The sequence below is a fragment of the Pelophylax lessonae genome, assembly GCF_965119305.1.
Source record: "Pelophylax lessonae genome assembly, chromosome: 5".
Lineage (NCBI taxonomy): Eukaryota > Metazoa > Chordata > Amphibia > Anura > Ranidae > Pelophylax > Pelophylax lessonae.
This window is the reverse complement of record NC_138772.1, coordinates 415,632,777-415,658,089: the sequence shown is the minus strand read 5'-3', so window position 1 is coordinate 415,658,089 and position 25,313 is coordinate 415,632,777. Positions and strand designations below refer to the sequence as shown.

Here is a 25,313-nt window from a genome sequence, read left to right as displayed (position 1 = left end):
ACTGATTCAGTGCCTTGAGATCCAAAATAGGGCTCACATCTCCGTTTGGTTTGGGGATTACAAATAGGTTTGAGTAAAAACCCTTGAACCTTTCATTTTCTGGAACCTCGGTTATCACCCTCTGAGCTCTCAGCTGGTCCAATGCCTGAAAGAGAGATCTTTCTTTTAGGGGATCTGTTGCTATACTTGACCTAACAAACCAAGTATGTGGGAATACCCAAAATTCCAGCTTGTATCCCTGTGAAATGGAGACAAATGGAGACAACCCAGTTGTCTTGAAATCAACTCCACCCATGCCCCTGAGAACTGCAGGAGCCTTCCCCCCACCCAGGGGAGTGGGGGCGCCCCTTCACTGAGAGGGCTTAGAGGAAGACTTGGCTGATCCCTGGGCCCAGGGCTTTTTCTGACCTAGCCCTGAAGGCTTGGGTCAGGATGCAGACGGTTGAGGCAGTGTCCTGGGGATCTTAAAGAAAGGACGCCTGCTCTTCCTCTTTATGGGTAGCAACGTACTCTTCCCCCCCCCCCCCATCTTTTGGATATACTTATCCAGATAATCACCAAAAAGGCGTTCTCCCTGAAAGGGGAAGCTAGCCAGAATTGTTTTTTTTTTTACATGGTAATTCCGCAGACCAGCTCTTTAACCAAAGCATTCTGCGCATATGCACTGTCATCGGAGCAAACCGTGACATTTGCTTTATGGAGTCCGTGAGAGCATCTACTGCGAAACACAAAGTGCGAGGTAGATCTGACAGATCTTCCACAGACTCTCCTTGAGAAGGAACTGTCTTGGACCCTCGCTTTATGCGGTCTTTCAAAGACTGACACACTCCAATGTGTGTTAGAAAACATCCTTCATAGGATATAACAATGAAAATCTTTTAGGAGGAACAAACATCCTATCTGGATGATCCCAGTCATTATAGACTTCTTGTTCCAAGAGTGGATGCATGGGAAATGACCAAGAACTCTGAGGAGGGTGCAGTGAGCCAAGGGAGGAAAAAGAGTTTTCAGTTGACTCAAGGGGCGTGAGTTTAAACTCAGCCCGGACCATCTCAGCAAGAGACTGGATAAACAATCTCTGGGATTGAGAGGCTGATAGAGATTCCTCTGACTCCACGGAAGTGGAACTTTCAGCTTGACCTTCTATAGCAGAGGTGTCAAACTCAATATCATTGTGGGCCGCATCAGCATTATGGTTACCCTAAAAGGGCCGGTTATTATTATTGTACAGGATTTATATAGCGCCAACAGTATGCTTTACAATATGATTTTATCTGTAAGATTAGATGTCCAGAGCACCCCACGTCCCCTTACACCGTTACATGAGCTGTCAAGAGCCCCCCCACCATCAGAAGTCAAGAGTCACCCACTCTTCCTTACATCACAATGCACCCCCTTACCTTGTGCTGCTGCCAAGAAGAAGATGCGTGTGGATCTGGGAAGAAGTGCAGGGTCTGGAGGAGAACCAGAGGAGGGCTGGAGTCAGCTTCCAGAGTCTGCTGAATGCTGAGACCAGGGGAGGCAGAGGCAAGGTTGTGTTGCGGCTGCACAGAGAGGTGCAGGATCTGTAGGAGAGTTCTGCCCTCCTCTTTGCTGTGGACTGCTGGGAAGGGGGGGGGCAAAGACGAGCCTTTCTGAAGCTGCACAGAGGAGTGTAGGATCTGGCAAAAGAGTTCTGTCCTCTCTGCTGCTGACTACTGAGACAAGATGGGGGCAGAGACAAAGGGGGTGCCGCAGCTGCAGGAGAGGTGCGAGGGCCACATGGAATGGCCTGGGGGGGCGCATTCGGCCCGCGGGCCTTGTGTTTGACACCTGTGTTCTATAGGGTCAGCCTCAGCTACATCTTCCAATCTTCCACATCCTCTGCCCAATCCTGAACGGATTAAGGGGGCGGCTCAGGAGAGGGGGATTAACCCGCTTCCTTCCTCCATGTGGTGCTGCAATCATGTCAGAAATCCTACCCTCTAGGCTGGCTATTGCCAATGCTAAATCGTCCTTGCTAACATAGGCTGTGGCAGACGTACACGGAGTAGCTACTATGCCTGACAACCTTAATGGCTCAGATTGTCTATTTGCCTCTGGCTTATGAGGAGTAGCAGACACAGTGGAAGCATGACTAGGGCCTTTAGGGCCTGATGGTGGCATCACAGTGCCTTTTCCAACTGTGCTCCCTCCAGCCCTTTTTCGGGCAGACATTGCTTTATAGCAAGACGAACTTTAGGTACTACCTTTAAAATGTAGTCAAGGTCTGTGCTAAGCTTATAAAGCCTAATGCACACAAGGCTGATTACCAAAGATACAGGACCTATTAGTGCCTTTAACATACATCCACAGTGACTCACGCAACCCAGCTGCTGCTGTGTCCCCTTTCAGCCTGGCAGAGGCTAGAGTGTTGGAAACAGTTCCTTGCAGAACATGCCCTGCATGTTTATGCATGTACGGCTTGGTGTGTGGCGTCTATGCGCACGCCAAACCGCGTTAGAACACGCCCGCTACGCTGCAAATGCCTATATTTAAACGCAGAGTTTCCCATGCGCACAAACGGCGAACGCCATAAACACGTGACACGCAACTACAGCACCTGGTATTCCCAGGCGGTATCCCATCCAGGTACTAACCAGGCCTGACCCTGCTTAGCTTCTGAGACCAGACAAGATCGGGCGCATTCAGGGTGATGTGGCCGTAGGCTCCAGCAGAGGCGAACACGCGAACGCTTAAGCACCAGGCTAACACAACAAACAAATGGGGGAAGAGAGCAGTTTAGGCTGAATCTTGTTTGTCACAGCTGATACCTTTCAGATAATCAGCACAGGGTAAGAAACACAGTGTAACAATATGCTTTAAACATACTTTGCATAAACCTGCTACCATGTAAATACAAGCAAAAATACACTTGCCACAAGTCTCTGTAATCTTATTAAAGGGAACAGCGCATAAAATATTTACAATTTTGCAATGTTAACTTTGACTCACCAGTCCTGCCGCAATAAACTGCTATAAGCAAGATTCCAATCTTCACTCCTGAAGAGTGAGCATGGTCTTAAAGACCTTCAAAGACTGGGTCCCCTATATAAGAGGGGCCATGGCTTTGGACCTGTAGAGCACCCTGCAAGAAGAGCCTTTGGGGTTTCGTATTCCAAGGGTCCGGATCCCAGAGTCCAGCGCCTAAAAAAATGACAGCGTTACAGGCAAAACCTTGTATCTGCTTCCCTAGGCTTGGACCCCATCTTTTTAGTCCATTGACTGTTTTTAGATGGACCTGATAGCTAACCTCTTAGATCCAGTGATCTTTGTTTGGGGTATGATAGCATAATCTTCTTTGAAACATAACAAACATGTGGAGCACCTCTCCACAGTGACCTTCACCTTTAGACACTGGCAAAAAAACTGATGTTCTTTCTGTATGTGAGTGGTTATATAGGAGGAACTTCCTGTCTATTGGTTGCCAGTGTCCATTCACCTGTAGGTGGCATATAACCCAAATAGTTATTATTACCAGCTCTGTGTCCCGTGATGTACGATAAAGAAATATATTTTCGAAAGCATTCCTATTTTACAGTATTTCTTTACACCTGCCTAAAACTTTTGCACAGTACGGTACATATCCATATTTGATCAATGACGTCACTGAGTGTATTTTCTTTGTTTTTTTTTTTTTTGAGTGTACATGAACATTTTCCGTCAAACTTTACATTTTGTGCTGAGGTCGATTTCTTGTTCACTGGTCCACATACTATAAAATTAGTTCAAATTTATTATGAGAAAATCTTCATTGGGACCAAGTGGAAATAAAACTGACTATTAGGCCCCTTTTACATATGCGGACCATTCATTTCATCAGTTCAGTCATGAAGTGTACATCAGTTTTTCATATCTGCTAGCTAGAGTCCTTAACTACTGGAATCCCAGAATACTTTTTCCATGCAGAAATTAAGCATTTGTGACTTTACATGCATTTTTCGTCCGAACTCTTTTTTAATGGAAGAAAAAAAGGGCTTTGATCCCTTCCAAAAAACGGATGTTGACAGGAGTGAAAACCTTCATCTGTTTACATCAGTTTTTTCATAGAGATGCACTGATGTCCATTTCTCATCCGTCAATGGATGGATGAAAAGAAAACGGTCCGCATGTGTGAAAGGGGCCTAAGGCGATTTTAATCTGGATCCACGCAACTAGGCATACTTGATTGGGCATTTATTTAATTGTTGCAATTGCCTTGGAGAAGGTGGGGCTCTCACTGAATGGTTCACCAGAGGTTACAACAGCATAACAAGAAACCTGGAGAAGTCAATTCAGGAAAAAAAAAATCCTTTGGTAGATTTTACTTTACATTTCTGCATTTTAGAAGAAAAAAACTTCACACTTGTAGTTTTTAAAATATATAAAAAGTACTGTAGCAAAAAATGTGGATATTTCCTCCCTAATGCCTGTACCCTGTAGCTTTCAAATTATATTTAAAATTTAAAGGAGTTGTAAAGGCAGAACGTTTTTATCTTAAAGTGGAAGTAAACCCTCCTCTGCATCTTGTGCCTATAGGTAAGCCTATGATAAGGCTTACCTATAGGTACTGTAAATATCTCCTAAACATGTACCGTTTAGGAGATATTTACTTTGCATGCAGCCAGTGACATCACTGGCGCATGCACTCTGAAGAAACGGCCGCTGGTGCCATTACTTCTGAGCCCTGTGCCGTGAACGTCGGCTCCCGCGCATGTGCAGGAGTGACGTCATCGCGGCTCCAGCCAATCAGACGGCTGGATGCCGCAAACCCGGAAGAAGAGTGACCTAACATGTCACCTGTGAGAGAGGTGAGCGGGCGGCACTGCAGAGCTTTGTTCTAAGGTAAGAATTTCATATTGAGCTAGTATGCTATGCATACTAGCTCATTATGTGTTTGTCTTTCAGGTGTTCTTTTTTTTTTCTGAGGTTTACAACCTCTTTAATGCATTGTATGCATTAGGATAAAAAGCCTTCAGTGTGTGGCAGCCTCCCCAGGACCCCCTAATACTTACCTCAGCCCCATCTCTATCCAGCGACGTCCTCGAGTCCCTCGGCCTTTCAGAAATCTTCCTCCTGATTGGCTGAGACACAGCAGCAGAGCCATTGCCCCCCCAGCTGTCAATGAAAGTCAGCCAATCAAGAGAGAAAAGTGTGAGGCCGAACGGCAGCTCTGTGTCCGAATGGACACACGGAGCTGCAGCTCGGCTGGGATGCCCCCATAGCAAGCTGCTTGCTGTGGGGGCACTCGCCAGGAGCACCGAAGAGGGACCTAAGAAGAGGACCCAGGCAGCTCTGTGCAAAACCAATTCACAGGGCAGGTAAGTATAACATGTTTGTTTTTATTTTCTTTTTTAAAACAAGACTTTACAATCACTTTAATTACTTTAACTAGAATTTTGCCTAGTCTCAACATGTTGAGCTGGCAACTCAAATCAGAAACGAATCAACAACTAATAATAAAGACAGTCTGCACTTCTCACTAAATAATGTGTTTATAAACTTAGCCATAGGTTTCAAAGAGCCCCGATTGCCAAAAGTCAACTGCAACAAAGAAAGCAAAGGAATGTAACTCATCTCCAAACACAAAAATAAATAAATGCATAAAAGGTTACCAAAACAAATCAAAACACCCAAAATTAAAAACATTTTATTCCTTCTAAAGGATTTCACTACATAAAATTTTAAACAGTCCTGGTAAACAAACCCATAAATACATTAAAGTGTAACTCCACTTTTGCTGAGAAAAAAAAACATTCCCCTCTGGGTGATCTATGTACTTTGCTAGGATAATAATAAACTTTTTTTTTGCAGATTCCTGCCTTTTGTTATTTTGAAGAAATCATTGTTTATTCCCCTGTGCTCCTGTGCTAAGTGGGTCTAGTGGGAATTGTTTCATAAGTATCAATCAGCTGGGCCTGCATCCCTTTAGACGTGTTCCTATTGGGAGTATCTCACCAAAAAATTCTGGCTACGCATATGGGCAGTCCCAGGAGGTATACTCCCTTTCTCTGCTATAGGTACTCAGTTTTGTTACAAGCAGTGTCAGAAGAATTACAACTCCACAGAGGGATGAGTGCCATGTCTGTCAATGAACCTCACAGAAAAAGATTTCACAGTAAGTCAAAAATCACATTTTCTCCCCGATCTCTGAGTCTAAAATAAAAAAAAAAAACAATCGACTCCCTTCCTCTAGGTAAATCACCAGGTTTGGATGGCCTAATTAATGAATACCTTAAAACATTTAGATACTCGCTCACCCTTGTACTGAACACAGTCTTTTTCTCAGATCCGGAGAAGGCGTTCGACCGGGTCCATTGGGGATATATGTCAGCAGTATTAACTAAATTCTGTTTTAAAGGCCCAATCATGTCTGCTTTTATGGCTCTCTCATCAGCCAAGGTCTATTCCTCAGGGTTCCTTTCCAAAATCTTCCCAATATCTAATGGCACACGCCAAGGCTGACCCTTGTCCCCCTCCATTTTTATTTTGAGGATAGAACCCCTAGCGGAATCCATTTGATCAAACCCTCTTATCTCAGGCCTTAAAATCAACCAGTTCACCATAAAATTAATCTTTTTGCTGACTATGTGGTCCTATTCATGACAAACCCTCTCATCTCTCTCCCACTCACACACCAGATCCTCCAAACCTTCAGCGAAATTTTATACTATAAAGTGAAGTCCCTAATTCCAGATTTAGGAATACACCATGAAACACGTAGGCATCTAACGTCCCACTTCCCCTACACTTGGGTTGACCACAATATACTAGGGCTGCAACTAACGATTATTTTGTATGTCGACTAATCTAGCGATTATTTTTCCGATTAGTTGACTAATCGAACGATTATTTTTATTTTATTTTTTCTGCTTAATTGAGTGTTCTTTTTTTGATTAGCTAATTAATCCTTTGAATAACAAAAAGTACAGACCCCTCAGTAAGCCCCCTCAGTAAGCCCCCTCCCAGTACAGACCCCTCAGTAAGCCCTCCCACCTAGTACAGACCCCTCAGTAAGCCCTCCCACCTAGTACAGACCACTTAGTAAGCCCCCCTCCCAGTGCAGACCCCTCAGGCTCACCTGCGATCACATGATGCTGCTGGAGTGGCGCGTGACGTCTCGTCTGTGTGGGACAGTGGGAGGGATCATCGGCGTTGGCGGAAGTCTGCTGCCACAGAGAGTCAGCTCAGTTGATGCGCAGGCGCAGCCGCCCCGGGACGTCATGCCGCTCACAGCGGCTGACGTAGAAGACACCGGACACTCTGGACTGGAGCGCAGCGGGGGCTGGGGGCGGGGCAGTGCAGCCTGCAGCGGCCCCAATCAATGCAGCGGCCCGGCCGGCAATGCGAGCAGGGGGCGCGTGACGTCATGTGTGACGTCATGCGTGATGCGTCGCCGCCTTTCACGCACGTCGACGTATTTTTGTAGTCGACGTAATCGATTACGTCGACGCATCGTTGCAGCTAGGGCTGGGGAATATAATCGAAAGATCGATGCATCGCTATTCGACCCTTCGCGATTCTGCATCGATGCGGGCTGCCGGCATAATCGATTATACGAAATGACGTCATCAGCCGCGGCCACGCCCTATCGCGCAAGGGAAAAAAATCACAAGATCGCAGGATCGGCAGCTGATTGGTGGGTTAGTGGCGGGAGCTTAATAAAAAGGCTCCGCCCCTCCCCTTCCGCCTCTTTGACCCGGGCCGAGGCGCAGCAAGACATCCCCCGCGTGTATCGGCGTCCCACCTGCGGCCTAGAAGCCAGCCAGCCAGCCATCCAAGCCAGAAGCCGCCAGTCCAGTGAGTCCACACACAGGAGCGAGGAGCCCCAAGTGCGTCCCCATCGCAGCCAGCCAGCGCCGCCAGCCTCACCACACCTCACCGTAGCCGACAGGCCCTGGAGGCCCAGCCGCCACGCCACTGCCAGTGACGCCAGCCGCCCGCCACAGAGCCCAGAGAGCAGCACAGCACCTGTCCTCCTCTGCAATGCAGTGCACAACAACCCACACAGTCACACAGCAGGTATGTCCGAACAAATAATTGTGTAATCATTCATGGGGGTCTCTCGTCTGTATCTCTGGGGGATGTCTGATGGGGGGGGCCTAGGACAGGGGACGGTCTGTCGGGGCCCTGGGGTACTGTTCTGCTGTGGTAGTCTGGCAGCCAGGGGGGTCAGTCAGTGTCAGTGGGGGCCTGGGGGTCTCTGTCAGTGTCAGTCAGCTATGGGGGTCTGGGCAAGGGGGGGACTCACTCAGTGTTTGTCAGTGCTGTGGGGGATTGGGGAAGGTGTGGGGGACATCCAGGTCTCTGTCAGTGTGGGGGTATGGGCAAGGGGGGGACTCACTCTCACTCAAGTGTTTGTCAGTGCTGTGGGGGATTGGTGAAGGTGTGGGACTTCCAGGTCTCTGTCAGTGTGGGGGTCTGGGCAAGGGGGGGGGGGCTCACTCACTCTCAGTGTTTGTCAGTGCTGTGGGGGATTGGGGAAGGTGTGGGACATCCACCCAGGTCTCTGTCAGTATGTCAGGCTGCAGTCAGCTCAGCTGTGGGGGGAGGGGGGTCTCTGTCAGTGTCACTTTCACTGTCACAGGCAGCTGAGGGGTAAGGGGGGGCCCCGGGGGTTTTGGCTCAGTGCAAGCAAGGAAGGGAGTCTGACAGACAGACAGACAGTCATATTTTATGAAAGATGTTGCTTGGTTGATTTGTTGCGGCTTAGTTTACAAGTTTTTTGACAAACACAGAGTGAGTGAGTCCCCCCCTTGCCCAGACCCCCACACTGACAGAGACCTGGAAGTCCCACACCTTCACCAATCCCCCACAGCACTGACAAACACTTGAGTGAGAGTGAGTCCCCCCCTTGCCCAGACCCCCACACTGACAGAGACCTGGATGTCCCCCACACCTTCCCCAATCCCCCACAGCACTGACAAACACTGAGTGAGTCCCCCCCTTGCCCAGACCCCCATAGCTGACTGACACTGACAGAGACCCCCAGGCCCCCACTGACACTGACTGACCCCCCTGGCTGCCAGACTGCCACAGCAGAACAGTACCCCCGGGCCCCGACCGACCGTCCCCTGTCCCAGGCCCCCCCCCCATTATTTTTTTTTTAAACACTGACAGAGTTTGGCAACTTACGTCATCCGTCTCCGTCACATACGTGGTAGTATGGTGGTAAATATGGCAGAAGGAGAAAAAGATTGAGAGATAAAAAATGCACCTAGCGTTTTAAGAGCAAACATCTGGGCACATTTCGGATTTTACAAACACACAGGGAAGCGTGAGTTGGACAAGACACACGCCGTATGTAAAGCCTGTCACACAAAAATTAAATACCTAGGGAATACTACGAACTTGAGAAACCATGTTAGCCGTTTTCACTCTGAGTTAGTAACACCTGTCGCCACCAGCAGTGCCACCACTGCCAAGGAAAGACTGCTAGACCCAGATCAGCCAAGAATTGATGCCATACTGTCAACTTATCCGCCCAACTCAGAAAAAGGGAAGAAACTAACCAAAGCTGTGGCAGCTTTCATCGCCAAGGACCTACGGCCTTACTCAGTTGTGGACAACGCTGGGTTTCGCTACCTTGTGAAGACGCTAGAGCCACGTTATAAGATCCCATCACGCAGGCACTTTACAGAAAACGTTATACCTGCACTCTACCACGACACCAAAGCTCAGGTACTTGCGTCAATGAACCAAGCCAGTCGAGTCGCAATAACGTGTGATTCATGGACGTCAGTCACAACGGAGTCCTATGTTACAATAACAGCACAATACGTTACTAAGGACTGGCAGGTCTTGTCACATGTGTTGCAAACAAGAGCCATTTATGAGTCTCACACAGGTGCTCATCTGGCAGAGCTACTGTCTCATGTTGTGGAAGAATGGCAGCTGTCTGATAAATCTGTAGTGCTTGTGACCGACAACGCGGCGAACATGATAGTTGCAGCTCAAGTTGGTAAATTTCCTCATGTTAAATGTTTTGCCCATATACTCAATCTTGCATGTCAGCGGGCACTGAAAGGGGCCACGCTCTCCAGGCTTCTCGCCAGAGTGCGACGAATATCCACATTCTTCCATCGCAGCACTAGAGCAAGCCACTGTCTAAAAGAGAAACAGAAATGTCTGGGCCTGGAGAATCATAAGCTAATAACTGATGTGCCAACAAGATGGAACAGCGCATATGACATGGTCGAGAGGTTCTTAGAACAACAACCTGCAGTTTGTGCCACCTTGCTGTCTCCAGAAGTCAGAAAAGGAGAGTCTGATCTCTGCACTCTCAATGAAACAGATGTGTCAAATGCAGAGGACGCTGTGAGTGCATTAAAGCCAATGAAGGATGCAACCTTGCTGATGTCAGAAGAGCGCAACCCAACAGTGTCTCTCATTGCCCCTCTAAATGCACAACTGCTCCAGAGCATGACAGACACCATGGGAGACACAGCCATGACCCATGAGATCAAGAATGCAATCAAAACAGATCTCCTGAAGAGGTACAGCAGTGAGGCAGAAAAGAAGATCCTTCATACAGCCTCTGCTCTGGATCCTCGCTTTAAAGGACTGCCTTTTATTCTCACAGAGGAGGAGAGATCGGAGATATACAGAGGAGTGACTGAGGAGGCTGCATCTTTGGAGGTAATTAGAATTTCATCATGTTTCCTGCCAGACAGCTAGAAGCTCAGCTACATTGTGTTGTGTAATAACATGCCCTGATTCACTGATGCGGTGTGGGAAGTGTAACTGTATGGTATGGATTACCGTGCAGTTTCCCACACCTCATCAATGAATCACACTCTTAGTCAGTTCAGCTCTTCTTATACTATTATCTTTTGTTCAAACACACAGATTACATCTAATAGAAGGACAAATGTGGATGAAGTGCCTAGGGAAAAAGCAACTGTGGAAGAAGAAACAACACCCATTGAGGACAGCCATTCTCCTCCCAAAAAAAAGGCCACAACATCGCTGCTCATGACTTTGCTGGGGCAGTCTTTCACTGATGGTGCAATAGAACCTAAGACCCCCTATGTCAAGGCAGAAGACGAAATGGAAAAATATTGTAAAGCCCCACCTCTGCCTCTCACTGAGGACCCTTTAAAATGGTGGCGTGAGCATGAGGTCATATTCCCCCTCCTCTCTCAGCTGTCAAAGCAATACTTGTGTATCCCAGGTACAAGTGTATCTGCAGAGCGGGTTTTCTCTACTGCAGGAGATGTTATAACAGCGAAAAGAATCAGTCTTAAACCTGAGCATGTGGATCATCTAGTGTTCTTACAGAAAAACCTACATGTTCCCAAATGCTAAGCACTGAAATAATTACTAATTCATGTTTTTAATGAATTAGTAATTACTAATTCAGTCTGCCGCCAGTCACCAGTCAGTCACATCACCAGTCTTGTTTTATAACTTTATAGCACTGATGGTTTGTTTTTGAAGATTGTCCTGTCCAATCTGTCCATTTCCAATCCATAATCCGTTCCGTTGCTTCACACTAAAAGTGTCTAGGCAAGTACTAGGGGTTCATTTAACCCTCAGCCAAATAAATAATATTAAAGTGTATTTTCTTCTAGACAACTGACACCAAGCCAGCCACGGTGCAGCATTATAGGAAGGAAAATCATTGAGAGAAATAACTTGTACATTTGAAGCTTAACCTCGAGTAAATCTTATCTTATTGGATCACAAACACCAATTGTGGATTCTTGTGTAATATACTATATTTGTGAGTTTGTGAATGTGACCCCCATAGGATTTCCTCAAGGTTAAGCTTCAGTTTACAATTTATTCTCTCAAGGATTTTCCTTCCTCTAATGGTGGCTTGTTGGCTAGCTTGGCTTCAGTTACAGATGTAATCGACATGGTAGAGTGCTGCTCAGTGCAGTGCAGGTAAAGTTTTCTTTCTGTAACGTGACTGACTGACTGACTGTCGTGACAACTCAAGAGCTTATAACGCAGCTCTAGCATTAACTCAACACACACACAGTGTGTGTGTGTGTTGAGTTGATGCTGATGAGGCTGCGCATAAGCTTTTGAGTAGTCACGACACACACACACACACACACTGTGTTTAGTTGACTGGCAATGGCAGGGGCAAACACAATCGCAGTGAACCTGGAACATTTTATATTTTTTACAGCTTTTCTAGCATTGGAGAGATGGAGAATGGCTTGTTTTCAAAAATGGTCCATTCACATAAGTGAATTGATAATTATTTAAGCTTAAGCTTATATTTGTATAACTCCCCTCTAGCAGCCATCAACTCACTTCACTTGAGTTGACTGGCAGTTGCAGGGGGAAACAAACATCACGGTGAACATGGAAGTTATGCAGCAGTGCACTATTACCAGGTTCACCTTTGATATTTGCTACTAGTCAGGAAGTGCTCTGTTTTGTAGAGGACAGGTTATGGCACACACCTGGAAATTATTGCAACGCATGTCTGTCTGCTGGTCTGTTGTACTCTGTAGCAATAGCAAGTGTAGGGGGTTCCCTCAACCAAACAAATACTAAAGGTAAAAGTGTACCTAGACAACTGAAGGCAAGCCAGGCAGCCACGGTACAGGAAAGGACATCCTTGAAAGATTAAATCAATCATACATTGAAGCGTAAAACCTTGATTAAATCTTTACTGGATCACAAATACACACAAACCTGACCTAACCGATATGCCTTGAGTTGTACCAGTGTGGCAATGCCAAACCTTTCTTCAGTTCTCATGATTCTGATGCAGACAATCGTGTTGTGTGTTTTTTTGTGATCCCATGAAGATTTACTCAAGGTTTAAGCTTTAGTTGATGATTTACTCTGTCAAGGGTTTTCCTTCCTCTAACGGTGGCTTTGGCTTGGCTTCAGTTGGGTTTAATCGTGGTAGAGACAGAGACTGTCTGCAGGACAGGTAACGTTTTCTGTAAAGTAAGTGACATAAAAGTGACATAAGTGAATTGATAAGCTTAAAGCTTATATTTGTAACTCCCCTCTAGCAGCCAATCCATCAACTCACTTGAGTTGACTGGCAGTTGCAGAGGGAAACAAACATCACGGTGAACATGGAAGTTATGCAGCAGTGCACTATTGCCAGGTTCACCCTTGATGTTTGCTACTAGTCAGGAAGTGCTCTGTTTTGTAGAGGACAGGTTATGGCACACCTGGAATTTATTGCAATGCATATTCACATAAAAGGATTTATATATAATGTTTTGTGGGAATTTATGATGACCATTTTCACAAGAATATTAGCTTGGCTGGCTGGCTTCTTCTATCTTGGCTTGCCTTAAAGTACAACTATAGGCCAAACTTTATCCAAAATCCAAAATGTTTGGCCTTTAGTTGTACTTTAAATGGTGGTAGGCCTGGCTTATATTAATATTTTCTTTTATGAAGCAGTAAACTGCACTACTACAGTTTTTTACTAATTTTACTGTTACTTCTAGTAAAATACTAGTGTTGTTGTCTGTCTCTGCTATGCTGTTTGCATTTTCAGACCTTCCTATATGTTTGCAGTGCAAGTGCACTAAAGTATGCAGGGCTTGCAGGCCATGACAGGGTCCAGGAAAGTGTCCTTTGAAGCAAATGAAAATAAAAAGGATTCTTTTATTTGTGACTGCTTGACTGTTTGTTTATTTTTATAAAGTTTTGAAAACCATTGGGCAGTGGGCTGGGCATGGGCATTGGGCAGTAATCGGGATGCATCGTGATGCATTTCGGAATCGAATCGTATCGAATCGCGACCCTAATAATCGTAATCGCATCGAATCGTGAGGTAAGTGAAGATGCACAGCCCTAGTTGCAGCCCTACAATATACCATACCTAGGAATCACCTTAACATCTTCCACAACCAAATTGATAGAGGCAAATTTAAAAGCCCTAATTCGATCCATAAAAAAACGACACCCAGCTTCTCTCTAAAAGAAAACTTTTCTGGGCCGGTAGGATTGCAGCCTTTAAAATTAAAATTCTTCCTAAAATATTGTACATATTTCGCACTCTCCCAGTCCCAATACCCCTTCATTATTTAGCCTCACTTAAATCTATATTAAAATCCTTCGTAATGGAAAGATAAACAGGCAAAATGCTCATAGCAACACCTTACCAAACACAAAAGATTTGGCGGACTGGGTCTCCCGGACATAAACGATTGCTATAGCGCCACACACCTTACTTCCCCTCGACATTGGTTCCACAAATCTAATGAGGTACTTTGGCCAAACATAGAATCCACACTCGCCCACTCTAAGGAACTCTTCTACATACTACTTGCTGACTCCTGGAAACTATGAACTTAAACTCCCTTCCGCTACCCACATACGCATCTCTGCTGGCCTGGAGACACCTATTGTCCCATGCCTCAAATGCCCATCGTCACACCAGCTACAATTTCCTTTAAAGACACTAGAACAACTCATCCCCTGCCTATCACTCCAGCAATGGTCAGAAGCGGGCATATAGTTCATAGACCTCTTATACCACAGCAACCAACTCAAATCGTTTGATACACTACAGATAGAGTTCAACCTACCTAAAACTGCCATTTACTATTACATGAGAATCTCCAGTTTTCTATCCAAAAACCCTCCTCCACTGATACAAATACTGAGCCAACTATGGACATACCTCCAAGCCAAGAATCTCAGCAAAAAGGGTATATCTATATTTTACAACTTTCTCCAACTAAAAACAACCTTTTCAAAAACACCCCCCCCCCCCCCAATGCTTAAATGGTAATCCTTTTCTGAAACCCAATGGCTATTTGCTTTTCATAGCGCTTACAAAGCGTCCCACTGTGCATCTCACTGGGAGCAATCACAGAGACTGCTTACTGGTATTTGACACCCTCTTGTATGTCAAAACATACTCCTCTCTGCTGGAAGGACTGCAGACAAATTGGCAATCTGATGCATGTTTTCTGGTCCTGTAAAAGTCTCACCAGCTTCTGGAGGCAGATTTTTTCAATTATCTCAGAAACCACAGGTACGCTAACCAAACCAAACCCTGCACTGGCAATTTTACACATAGGTATAGATGACTTCCACTACAATTTCAGAATAGTGGTAGTACACATAGTAATGGCAGCCAAAACAGTGATAGTGAGGCATTGGACACGAAACATGGCGCCTAATCCTTCTGAAGTTATGAATCTCATAAACACACAATTTCCTTATGAAAGAATGTACTCCCCTACTACAACACAAGGTGATAGATTTCACCAAAAATGGAAACCATGGACTGAAAGAAAACTCTATGTCAAAGTCTTATGATAACCATTATTACCCTCCTACACACTATCCATTCATATGTGATATTTGTTAAGTTTTCAAATCTTTCTAATTTTATATTCTATGTACAACTATTTCATGTTGTAATAGAATGGAGTGACATTACGGATGGGATGAGCATGGATTTATAATCTGTGTGGGTTGAACTCGATAGGGAAGAAGATAAGAAAAAAGTAGTTGTGGGGGTTTGCTATAGGCCACCTAACCAAGGGGAGGAGGTAGAGCAGGAATTTTTAGCACTAATGGGTAAAGTGGCAAAACTGGGATCAGTCATCATATTGGGGGACTTCAATTATCCCGACATTGACTGGGAAGAGGGGACTGCACACTCACAGAAGGCCCGTCTATTCACGGAAACCTTACAGAATAATTACATGTCACAGTTGGTGGATTCCCCTACCAGAGAAAACGCAGTCCTGGATCTATTGATCACTAATGACCCAGACATAATCTCGGAGGTAGGAGTCCAGGACAACCTAGGCTCTAGCGATCACAGGATGATCACATTTAGTATAAATAACAATATAACAAGGCAAGTGGGGAACATAAGAACCCTAAACTTCAGACGGGCAAACTTTCCAAAATTGTACTCATTGATTGAAAGGGTAAACTGGGACCAAACCCTGGGATCCCTGACCACAGAGGAAAAATGGGAATGCTTTAGGAACATATTAAGCAAATGCATCTTGCAGTGCATTCCTATGGGAAATAAATTTAGAAGAGACAAAGCCAAACCTGGCTGGCTAAACCGTAGCGTTAAAAAACTTATTAGGGGAAAAAAATTGGCCAATTAGGGGCACAGTATCGGCCTTCCAGCAATACAAGGAGGCAAATAAGAAAAGTAAACAAGAAATCAAGATGGCTAAAATCAACTTTGAGAGACAAATAGCGGAGGATAGTAAAAAAAACCCAAAGAAATTCTTTAAATATATCAACAGCAAAAAAACTAGGGCAGAGCATATTGCACACATAATTAACGATGATGGGAGGATGGTTACAGAGGACACTGAAAAAGCAACCGTGCTGAATGCTTTTTTCTCGTCAGTCTTTACACAGGAAAAGGAGGGGTACACTGACCATGACTGTATGGTTAGTAGTAGTACACAGGACTTTCCACTATGGCTAACAGAGGGTGAAATCAGGGAAAGACTGGATAAACTTAACACAAACAAATCACCAGGTCCGGATGGCGTACATCCGAGAGTACTCAAGGAACTCAGTAAGGTTATATCCAGACCACTGTTCCTGATCTTTGCTGACAGTATTAGGACAGGAGATGTACCAGGGGATTGGAGGAAGGCTAACGTGATTCCGATATTCAAAAAGGGTCAGAGGCATGTCCCGGGAAATTATAGGCCTGTCAGCTTGACATCAATAATATGTAAACTTTTGGAGGGGATGATAAGGGACTATATCGTAGAGTATGCTAAAGACAACAACATCATCAGCAGTAACCAGCACGGGTTTAAAAATGGGCGTTCTTGTCAAACCAATCTCTTAACATTCTACGAGGAGGTGAGCTGTGAGCTAGATAGGGGCAGACCAGTGGATGTGGTGTACTTGGATTTCGCTAAGGCGTTTGATACAGTTCCCCACAAGCGCTTAATTTATAAAATAAGGTCTGCAGGTATCGACAGCAGGGTTTGCTCTTGGATACGGAACTGGCTAAAAGGCCGTGTCCAAAGGGTGGTAATAAACAGCGCATACTCAGACTGGTCTGAGGTAGTAAGCGGGGTGCCCCGGGGCTCAGTCCTGGGACCAACCTTGTTCAATTCATTCATAAACAGCATTGAGGACGGGATCAGTAGTTTGTTATCCGTTTTTGCAGATGACACAAAATTGGCCAGGGCAATAACTGCACAGCATGAAGCAGATATCCTACAGAATGACCTGGACAAAATTACGGAGTGGGCAAAGACATGGCAAATGAGGTTTAACGTGGAGAAGTGTAAGGTTCTGCACTTGGGGACTAAAAACATAAAAACAAAACACATGTTAGGGGGGGAACCCTTGGGGGAATCAAAAATGGAGAAAGATCTGGGAGTCTAGGTTGATGATAGATTAGGCAACAGCATGCAATGTCAAGCGGCGGCTTCCAAAGCCAACAGAATATTAGCATGCATAAAGAAAGGGATGTATTCCAGAGATAAGACTATAATCCTTCCACTTTATAAAACTCTGGTCCGACCGCATCTGGAGTATTCTGTCCAGTTCTGGTCGCCAGTCCTCAGGAGGGATGTGTTGGAGCTGGAGAAAGTCCAGAGAAGGGCAACTAAACTGATTAGGGGGTTGGAGGACCTTAACTATGATGAGCGGCTGCAATCGCTCGATTTATTTTCCCTGGAGAAGAGACGTCTGAGAGGGGACATAATAGCAATTTATAAATATCTTAATGGGGATCTCAGCTTAGAAAAAAAGTTGTTCATTCGAAGGAATTGCATGAGGACTCGAGGACATACAATGCGATTAGAGGAGAAGCGTTTTAACCTCAGGCAACGCGGAGGGTTCTTTACTGTTAGGGCTACAAGATTGTGGAATTGTCTACCACAAGAGGTGGTTTCTGCGGGAAGTATGGTGACTTTCAAAAGACTGTTATGCCCCGTACACACGTGCAGATTATCTGAAGACTTTTGTCTGTAGACTTACCAAAACCATATAATATGAGGTCAAACCTAAACACTTTCAATTTGTATGCAATCCGGCAGGCCCTTGCACTACATAGAAAAGGTAAATCTGAAGACAAAAGTCTTCAGATAATCTGCACGTGTGTACGGGGCATTAGACTTACATCTCAAGGATCAGGAGATTAAGGGCTATGTTAGATGATTACAGTCACACACACCTACACAGGTTGAACTGGATGGACTATTGTCTTTATTCAACCTCACCTACTATGTAACTATGTAACTATGTACCTCATGTATCAAACTTCAATACAAAATCTGTTGTATTGCATAACCTTCATGTGGTCTGTATTTTTTCTTGTTGAAACTCAGTAAAAACATTGAAAGAAAAAAAATCCCATTTTCTCGTTCGTTCATTGACGGACACAGCTCTTAATCTTCATAACCATTGGGACGTCCCAAAGCAGTGTTAAACATGAGGGGTGGGAAACAGTGAAAAATAAATTCCCAAGGCTAAACAATAGCCAATCAGGTAAACAGGAGCTCAACCAAAACAACTAGAGCCCACCTGAAAAGAACAATACAACCTCAAAGAGGACCAGGTCCTCTAAAGAGCAGCCTCCAAAACCTTGCGGCCAAAGGAAGCCTCTGCAGATGCCAACACATCCACTTTGAAGAACTTTGTGAAAGTGTGCGCCAACGACGAGGTGGACACTTTGCAAACTTGCGTTACTGATGCCTGATGACGTAAGGCTCAGGAGGCACTAAGCGCCTGAGTAGAATGCGTCTTGACAGGGGAAAAGAGGAACCTGACCCTTGATGGAAATAGGCCTGATCCACGGTCTGTCTAATTTATCTGGAAATGGTCGCAGAGGAAGTGGACAACCCTTTCCGAGGCCCATCTGTGAGCGAGTTTGATTTCCTAAAAGACTCCGTAGCTGCCAGGTAAGCCCTAATTGCTCGGGCCAATTCCAAGGCATACAAAGCAATTTCCTTTGGATGTTTGGGCCAGGAACACAAGGAAGGCAACACAATGTCTTCATTCAAATGAAAATCAGAGACAACCTTTGTAAGCAATGACAGCAGGGGCGAAGGACCACCTTATCTCTGTGAACCATGAAGTAAGGCGATCGACAGGATAACGACGCCAATTTCCGACACCCTGTGCGCAGAGGCGATAGCCACCAAAAAGGCCACCATCTGGGACAGTGTAAGCAGGGAAATCTCCTGAAGATTTTTAAAAGGGAGGCTTGTGGAGGACTGAGAGCACCAAATTAAGGTCCCAAGAGACCGCACTGGAGGAACCAAGTGCCAAACTCCCTGAAAGAAAGTATGGTGGTGGAGGTGAGTGGCCAAGGGCCGTTGAAAGAAGACTGCTAAGGCCAACACCTGGCCCTTGATAGTACTCAAGACCAGTTTCTGCTCAATCCTCAGTTGAAGAAAGGTCAAGACTGGAGGCACCGAAAAAGAACGAGGATGAACCCCAAGAGACTCACACAACGCAATGTACGCTTTCCACGTACGATGGTAGATCATCCTCGAAGTAGATTCCTAGCTTTTAACAGCTTTGGAATCACCGACTCAGACAAACCTCTATCCATCAACACCTGGCTTTCAACAGCCAAGCAGTCAAAGCCAGCGACTGTAAAGCAGAATGGAAGATTGGTGCTTGGGACAGCAGAACCTCCCTGAGAGGAAGCTACCAAGGAACGTCAGCGACCAGCCACACTAGATCGGTGTACCAAGCCCAGCGAGACCAGTCCAGGGCCACTAAGATGACCGGAATCCCTTCTGCCTCGATCCTGTGTACAAGTCTTGGCAGAAACTTGACAGAAGGAAAGTCTTAAATCAGACGTTACTAACCCCAAGGGGCCACCAGCGCGTCCGTGGCATCCGCCAGAGGATCCCGTAACTGAGCCACAAACCTCTGCACCTTTCTGTTGAGACGGGACACAAACAGATCCACCTCGGGAATGCCCCACCGGAGACCCAACTAATGAAACACCTCCGGATTAAGGGACCAATCCCCTTGGTCCAATGCCTGCCAATTGAGGTAATCCGTCTGCCAATTTTGTGTATGGCGTAGAGGGCTGGAACAAACTTCTTGTGCCCCCCTGGTGATTGACATAAGCCACGGCTATGGCATTGTCCAACTGAATGCGCACTGGACATCCCTTAAGATGATCCGTCCACTGTTCCAGGCACAGTCTCACCATTTGAATAGTCTCCATTCTCAACTTCTGTACCCGCACAAAGCAGTTTAGGGCCTTGAGATCCTGGATTGGATGCACTTTGCCTTCCTTCCTGGGAACTGTGAACAGGTTTGAGTAAAAACCCTGAAAACGTTCCTTGGTAGGAACCGGGACAATCACCCCTTGAAGGAACAGGTCTTGTACCGCCCCCAAATAGGCCCTGTAAGCGGTCTAGGGACAGGCGCAAGTTGGAAGGAAAAAACCTTGCCAGGGACAAGAGTGAAAATAGATCTTGTACCTGGACCAAATGACTTTGTGGACCCACTTGTCTTGCACCCGGGAAGTCCACGGGTCTGGAAACCAGAGAATGTGTCCCCCCACCCCCGATACAGGGGAAGGCGCATCTTCATGCAGAAGAATCCTTGTCCCTGGATCCGGAAAAGCCAGATCTTGGCTTGCCAGACCAGGTTCGTTTGGATCCTCCAGAAGAGGCCCTGAAAGGCTTTGAGCCCTTGTCAGTCGACCCTGAGGGATGAAAAAACTTCTTATGAGCTGAGAATGAAGGCCCATGTCTATGACGAGGTTCCCTGCCCTTACCAGTACTCTTGCCCCCCTGTGAGACCTTTAATAAAGTCATCCAGGGTAGCTCCAAACAGGCGATCTCCTTGGAAAGGAAGATCAGTCAAAGCCTTTTTTGAAGTCTGATCCACAGACCAGCACTTGAGCCAAAACACACGCTGAAGGACCACTGCCAAAACAGAGAGGCGATAAACTGCAGCCCCTGGACTAGCTGGCTTGCCAGCTTGGCAAAGGCAGGGGGGAGCTGTTCCATATAGGGCAATGGTGAATACTGGCCTCATTGCCGAACCAGCCAGAATGTACATAGTTCAGGCCACAGCCCCCACCTTCCGGTCAGCCGGATCCTTAAAAGGCCAGGGACTCAACCGGAATCATGGTTGCCTTGTTTAATCTGGAAACCGGAGGGTCCGCCACAGTCCACTGCTTAAGAAGGGACTCCTCATAGGGGTAACGCCTAGTAAAGCACTTAGGGACCCCATGGGGATGCTTTGGTCGTCCCCACTCTTTAGCGACAATTCTGTCAAAATAGGCGGGGAAAGGAAACACCCTTGCCGCTTTGGATGGCTTGTGAGTGTCAAAGGGCACCTGCGCCTCTGTCATCGCTTCAGCTGCGTCTTCCGTCTTCAGAGGATTACAGGTGCGTGGTTGCAGACTATAAGAAGAGGCTTGCTGTTCAAAGTTGTGTTTCTGTTAAATCCCGCCAGGACTTGGCGAATGCGCATGCGCGAATGCGCGCACGCAACATGACAGATGCTGGCGCCAAATGGCCTATTTAAACCCAGCCTTTGCTCAGCTCCAGTGCTGCTTTGTCTTCAGCCTTGTTGACCTGAACCTGCTAACCTGTATCCTGCTTACCAGTATCAGACCCGGCTTGTCCTGACTATCCTCTGCTCTCCGCCTGCACCGACCCCGACTTGTCCCTTGACCTCCGCTCCAGTCTGCTCCTTCTGGCTCCTGTATGACCATTTGGCTTCTGACCCGGCTTATCTCACTACGCTCCTGCCACCAGCACTAGTTGCCTGCATACCTGCTTATCCTCTGGACCTACCCGGCTATCCCTGTCTGTGGACATTAGCCTGCTTCCAGTTACATCAGGCACTCGTGCTACTCTACACTCCGGCGCCTCCTGTCTGCACTATCAGAGGCCCCGAGTAAGAGGCGTAAGAAAGGCCTTCCTCACCGTTCAGGCTCACCTTCAGGTACGTGATACAGACCCAGCAAGGTGACCCACATCTGCGGTGGCCGAATCAGATTCAGGATCTGATGAGGCAGGGGAAGGTGGGGGCACTTTTTGCAAGACCTTTGCCCGCAAGCCACCTCCACCCAGGACGCAAGGGACTCCAGGACCACCGTCAGTGCATGGATGGATGGTTGGGACCGGGAGGGCCCCGCAGCCTCAGGGAGGGGATTAGGTGGGGAAATGTGTAGCAAAATGGGTGGGTAAAAACACTACAAAGGGACAACCCCCACCACGCTGGCAGCACCACCCAGTCGCCAGGAGCAAAGCACCAAGCGATCCTCAGCAGAGAGGGGGAGGACCCTACCAGACTCACCACCCAGCAGAAACAGGCACCTGCAGTCACCAGGATAATCTGCACTCCACTTGTGGCAACCAGGAAGTGAAAGGATTCAGGAGTCAGCTCCAAGGGATGAGGAGGGGCTCCCACCACCGAAATCGCCGCCCACAGGGCTCCACTGTCATGGCCGCCGCTATTTTCAATGTCAAACCACAGCAAAATGGCAGCGGGACTACACAATCATGGCCGCTGTGTATAGATACACACAGGCTACAGCAAAACGAAGGCCCTGTGCATCACCACGAGGCTTACAGGGACCCAGGCCTCAAGGGCAGGTCCAGGCAGGATGGGGGCCCTGGCAGGAGCCTCCAAAAGGAACAACCCCCTCCCCCGCACAGTCGATAGTCCGGTCACCAGCGGCGCAACGCCTGGCCCCCATCGCCAGCTAGCGCCCTGCCCCCATACCAGGTGGTGGACCAGACAACCCAAAGAGCCCCAGCATATGTGGAGGGGGGTAGGATGGGGGGACACTGGAAAGGGGGGCCTGACGGGTAAGAGGGGAACCCAGAGGTCCGATCATCCCAAGGAGAGGCCTACGTCCACTCCAAAACCCTCCAGGGGGAACAGCTACTAACCATACCAGGAACCAGGCAGGCACCGCTCCAGACAGAACCCATCTTTATCGAAATAGGGGGCTGTTGGCCAGGAGGAATGCTGCGATTTGAGCCGAGACCCATTTGTGTGCGACCTCGCGAGGCGTTTTACTTGCAGGCCAGCCCCCGTCCAGTGGGGCTATGTCGCGACTGACCTAGCGCGGAGCTAAGGTCTGCGCGCACTCACTGGCAAGACTGGGGTGGCCACTGGATGTAGATTATCCAGCCCATCGCCCAGTTGATTGTAGATCTCACAGGAAAAATCCAGGAGAAAAATGTTCCATCTAAAAAGAAAAAAAATATTGCTAGGACCAAAGATCCCAGCAGAGAACTTGGGCCTTACTCCTGACTAGGCAGAAAAAAACTGAGTGCCTATAGCAGAGAGAGGAAGTATACCCCCGGGGTATACTTCCTCTCTCTGCTATAGGCACTCTCTCTTCTTATGGCATCTTTTATATTTCTATCTCCACTTAAAACACCTGACATGCATGGTGGCAGGAGGGTGGGTTTGACAGCGCCAGAACCACAGAGTTGTTAGATTGTCTCTATGGAGTACAAAAAAAAAACAAAATCATAGGAAAACATAAAAGATCTAATGAAACCACTGCAGGAGGAATCAGGCGGTTTGGTTCATAAAGGCAAATCTCTAGACCCAGTACAAAGCACACGTCAGTCAAAACTGAAAATTAAGTCCTTTAAATACACAAAAGACTGAATTCAAATTTATCAGAGATTCCGTTTTTTAACTAACGAACAGCAGTACTACACCCAGGCAACATTTTGTCAGTAATTAGGCAGTTTTGAAACATTTTATGCAGAAGTATTACAAGCACACCTTTTTTGTTGATCTCTTACATTTACAAAACTTGATGTATGAAAGTAAAATTTCTTACAGCGAACAAATTCGAACCTACGCTTGAAGTTTGAAATTGACTGGCTATTAATTTAGGTAGAGAAAGACAATGAAAACAGGCTTCAAGAAGGAGACCCAACCAACCCATAGGTAAGGAGCTCTATGAATTTTTGCTGATGTGCATGGCATTCAACAAGCGCTGGAATGCACAGTATATTAAACTCTCGCCTTTAACCGCTTGCCGACTGCTCACAGTATATTTACTGCGGCAGTCAGCCCCTCACAGGCAGAATGACGTAGGTCTACGTCGCTCGCCTGTGAGGCTCTGGGGAGCGAGCGCGCGCCCGCGGAGGCGCGCTCCCGCGCGGTCACGGACCCCCCAGCGCGTGTGACCAGCGGATCCGATGTCCGCCGGTCACTCGGCGATCGGCGGGGGAGAGGGAGAATGTCAGGCAGCTTGTGTAAACAAGCCACCTGTCATTCTCCTCGGTGTAAAGACACTGATCACACGGATCTACTATGTAGATCCGTTGATCAGTGTCCTTACAGCTTAAGCCACAGCCAATCACAGTAGAAAGCACGCCCCTAGGGACACACACAGCCCCTCCCTCCCAAATAAAGTTAACCCCTTCACTACCAGTGTATTTTTACAGTAACAGTGCATATATATAGCACTGATTACTGTAGAAATGTCACTGGTACCCCCAAAAGTGTCAAAAATGTCAGTCAAGGGTCCGATCTGTCCGCCCCAATGTCGCAGTACCGCAAAAAAAAAATCGCAGATCGCCGCCATTACACGTTAAAAAAAAAAACAACAAAAATCTTTCCCTTTGTTAGTAAACGCGATAACTTTTGCGCAAACCAATCAAAATACGCTTTTTGCGATTTTTTTTTTACCAAACATAGGTAGCATAAAACAAATTGGCTGAAAATTTAAAAAAATTTTGATTTTTACATTTTTTTTTTGGGGAATTTCATATAAAAAAAATGTGAAAAATATTGTTATTTTTGCAAAATGTACGCTCTTTTTTTTTTTAAAGTAAAAATCGCACGGGTGATCAAATACCACCAACAGAAAGCTCTGTTTGTGGGAAAAAAAGGACGTCAAATTAGTTTAGGTACAGCGTCGCACGACCGCGCAATTGTCCGTTAAAGTCACGCAGTGCCGAATCGCAAAATACCCCCTGGTCGTTTAGCAGGAAAATCCTCCGGGGCTTAAGAGGTTAAAGAGAATAACTGGAAATGGCCATTCAAAGTAAACTGCCAAATATGTTAGCAGTGAGCGAAATAACGTCTGTACTAGGCTATAAATGATGGGAAAAGTGGGTTCAATGAATCCCGATCTATAGTACATATTAGGAATTATATATAGACAATAACTTTGGGTAGTTGAACTGATGTATTTGTGGTCATTTTTTAAAGAGATTATCACTATTTTAAAAAGCTGAAAATAAGTTCTCCTTGTAAAGCAAACAGCATCTGCTTGTGATCATGCCATCATACTTCATGTTTTACAGAAGAGCTTCCTGAAAAATATTCTTCTCCCAAGACTTTCAAGAGTGTCAGATACCCACATCCAAGTCAGTATGAGATAGAGTGGTGACATGGGGGCTGGTGGTAGG

The 25,313-nt window shown here is 46.4% G+C and overlaps 2 protein-coding genes across 2 annotated transcripts in view; one reads left to right on the top strand and one right to left on the bottom strand.

Moving 5' to 3' along the window:
- The window catches only part of SPIDR (scaffold protein involved in DNA repair), a 1,142,289-nt gene that overhangs the window by 762,453 nt on the left and 354,523 nt on the right, over positions 1-25,313 (bottom strand). The window lies entirely within an intron of this gene.
- LOC309555629 (E3 SUMO-protein ligase ZBED1-like) lies at positions 10,333-11,304 on the top strand (the record flags this gene model as incomplete). Its single annotated transcript, XM_082257672.1, has 2 exons — positions 10,333-10,635; positions 10,846-11,304. 2 exons carry the CDS (start codon positions 10,333-10,335, stop codon positions 11,302-11,304), a joined length of 762 nt encoding a protein of 253 aa, XP_082113798.1.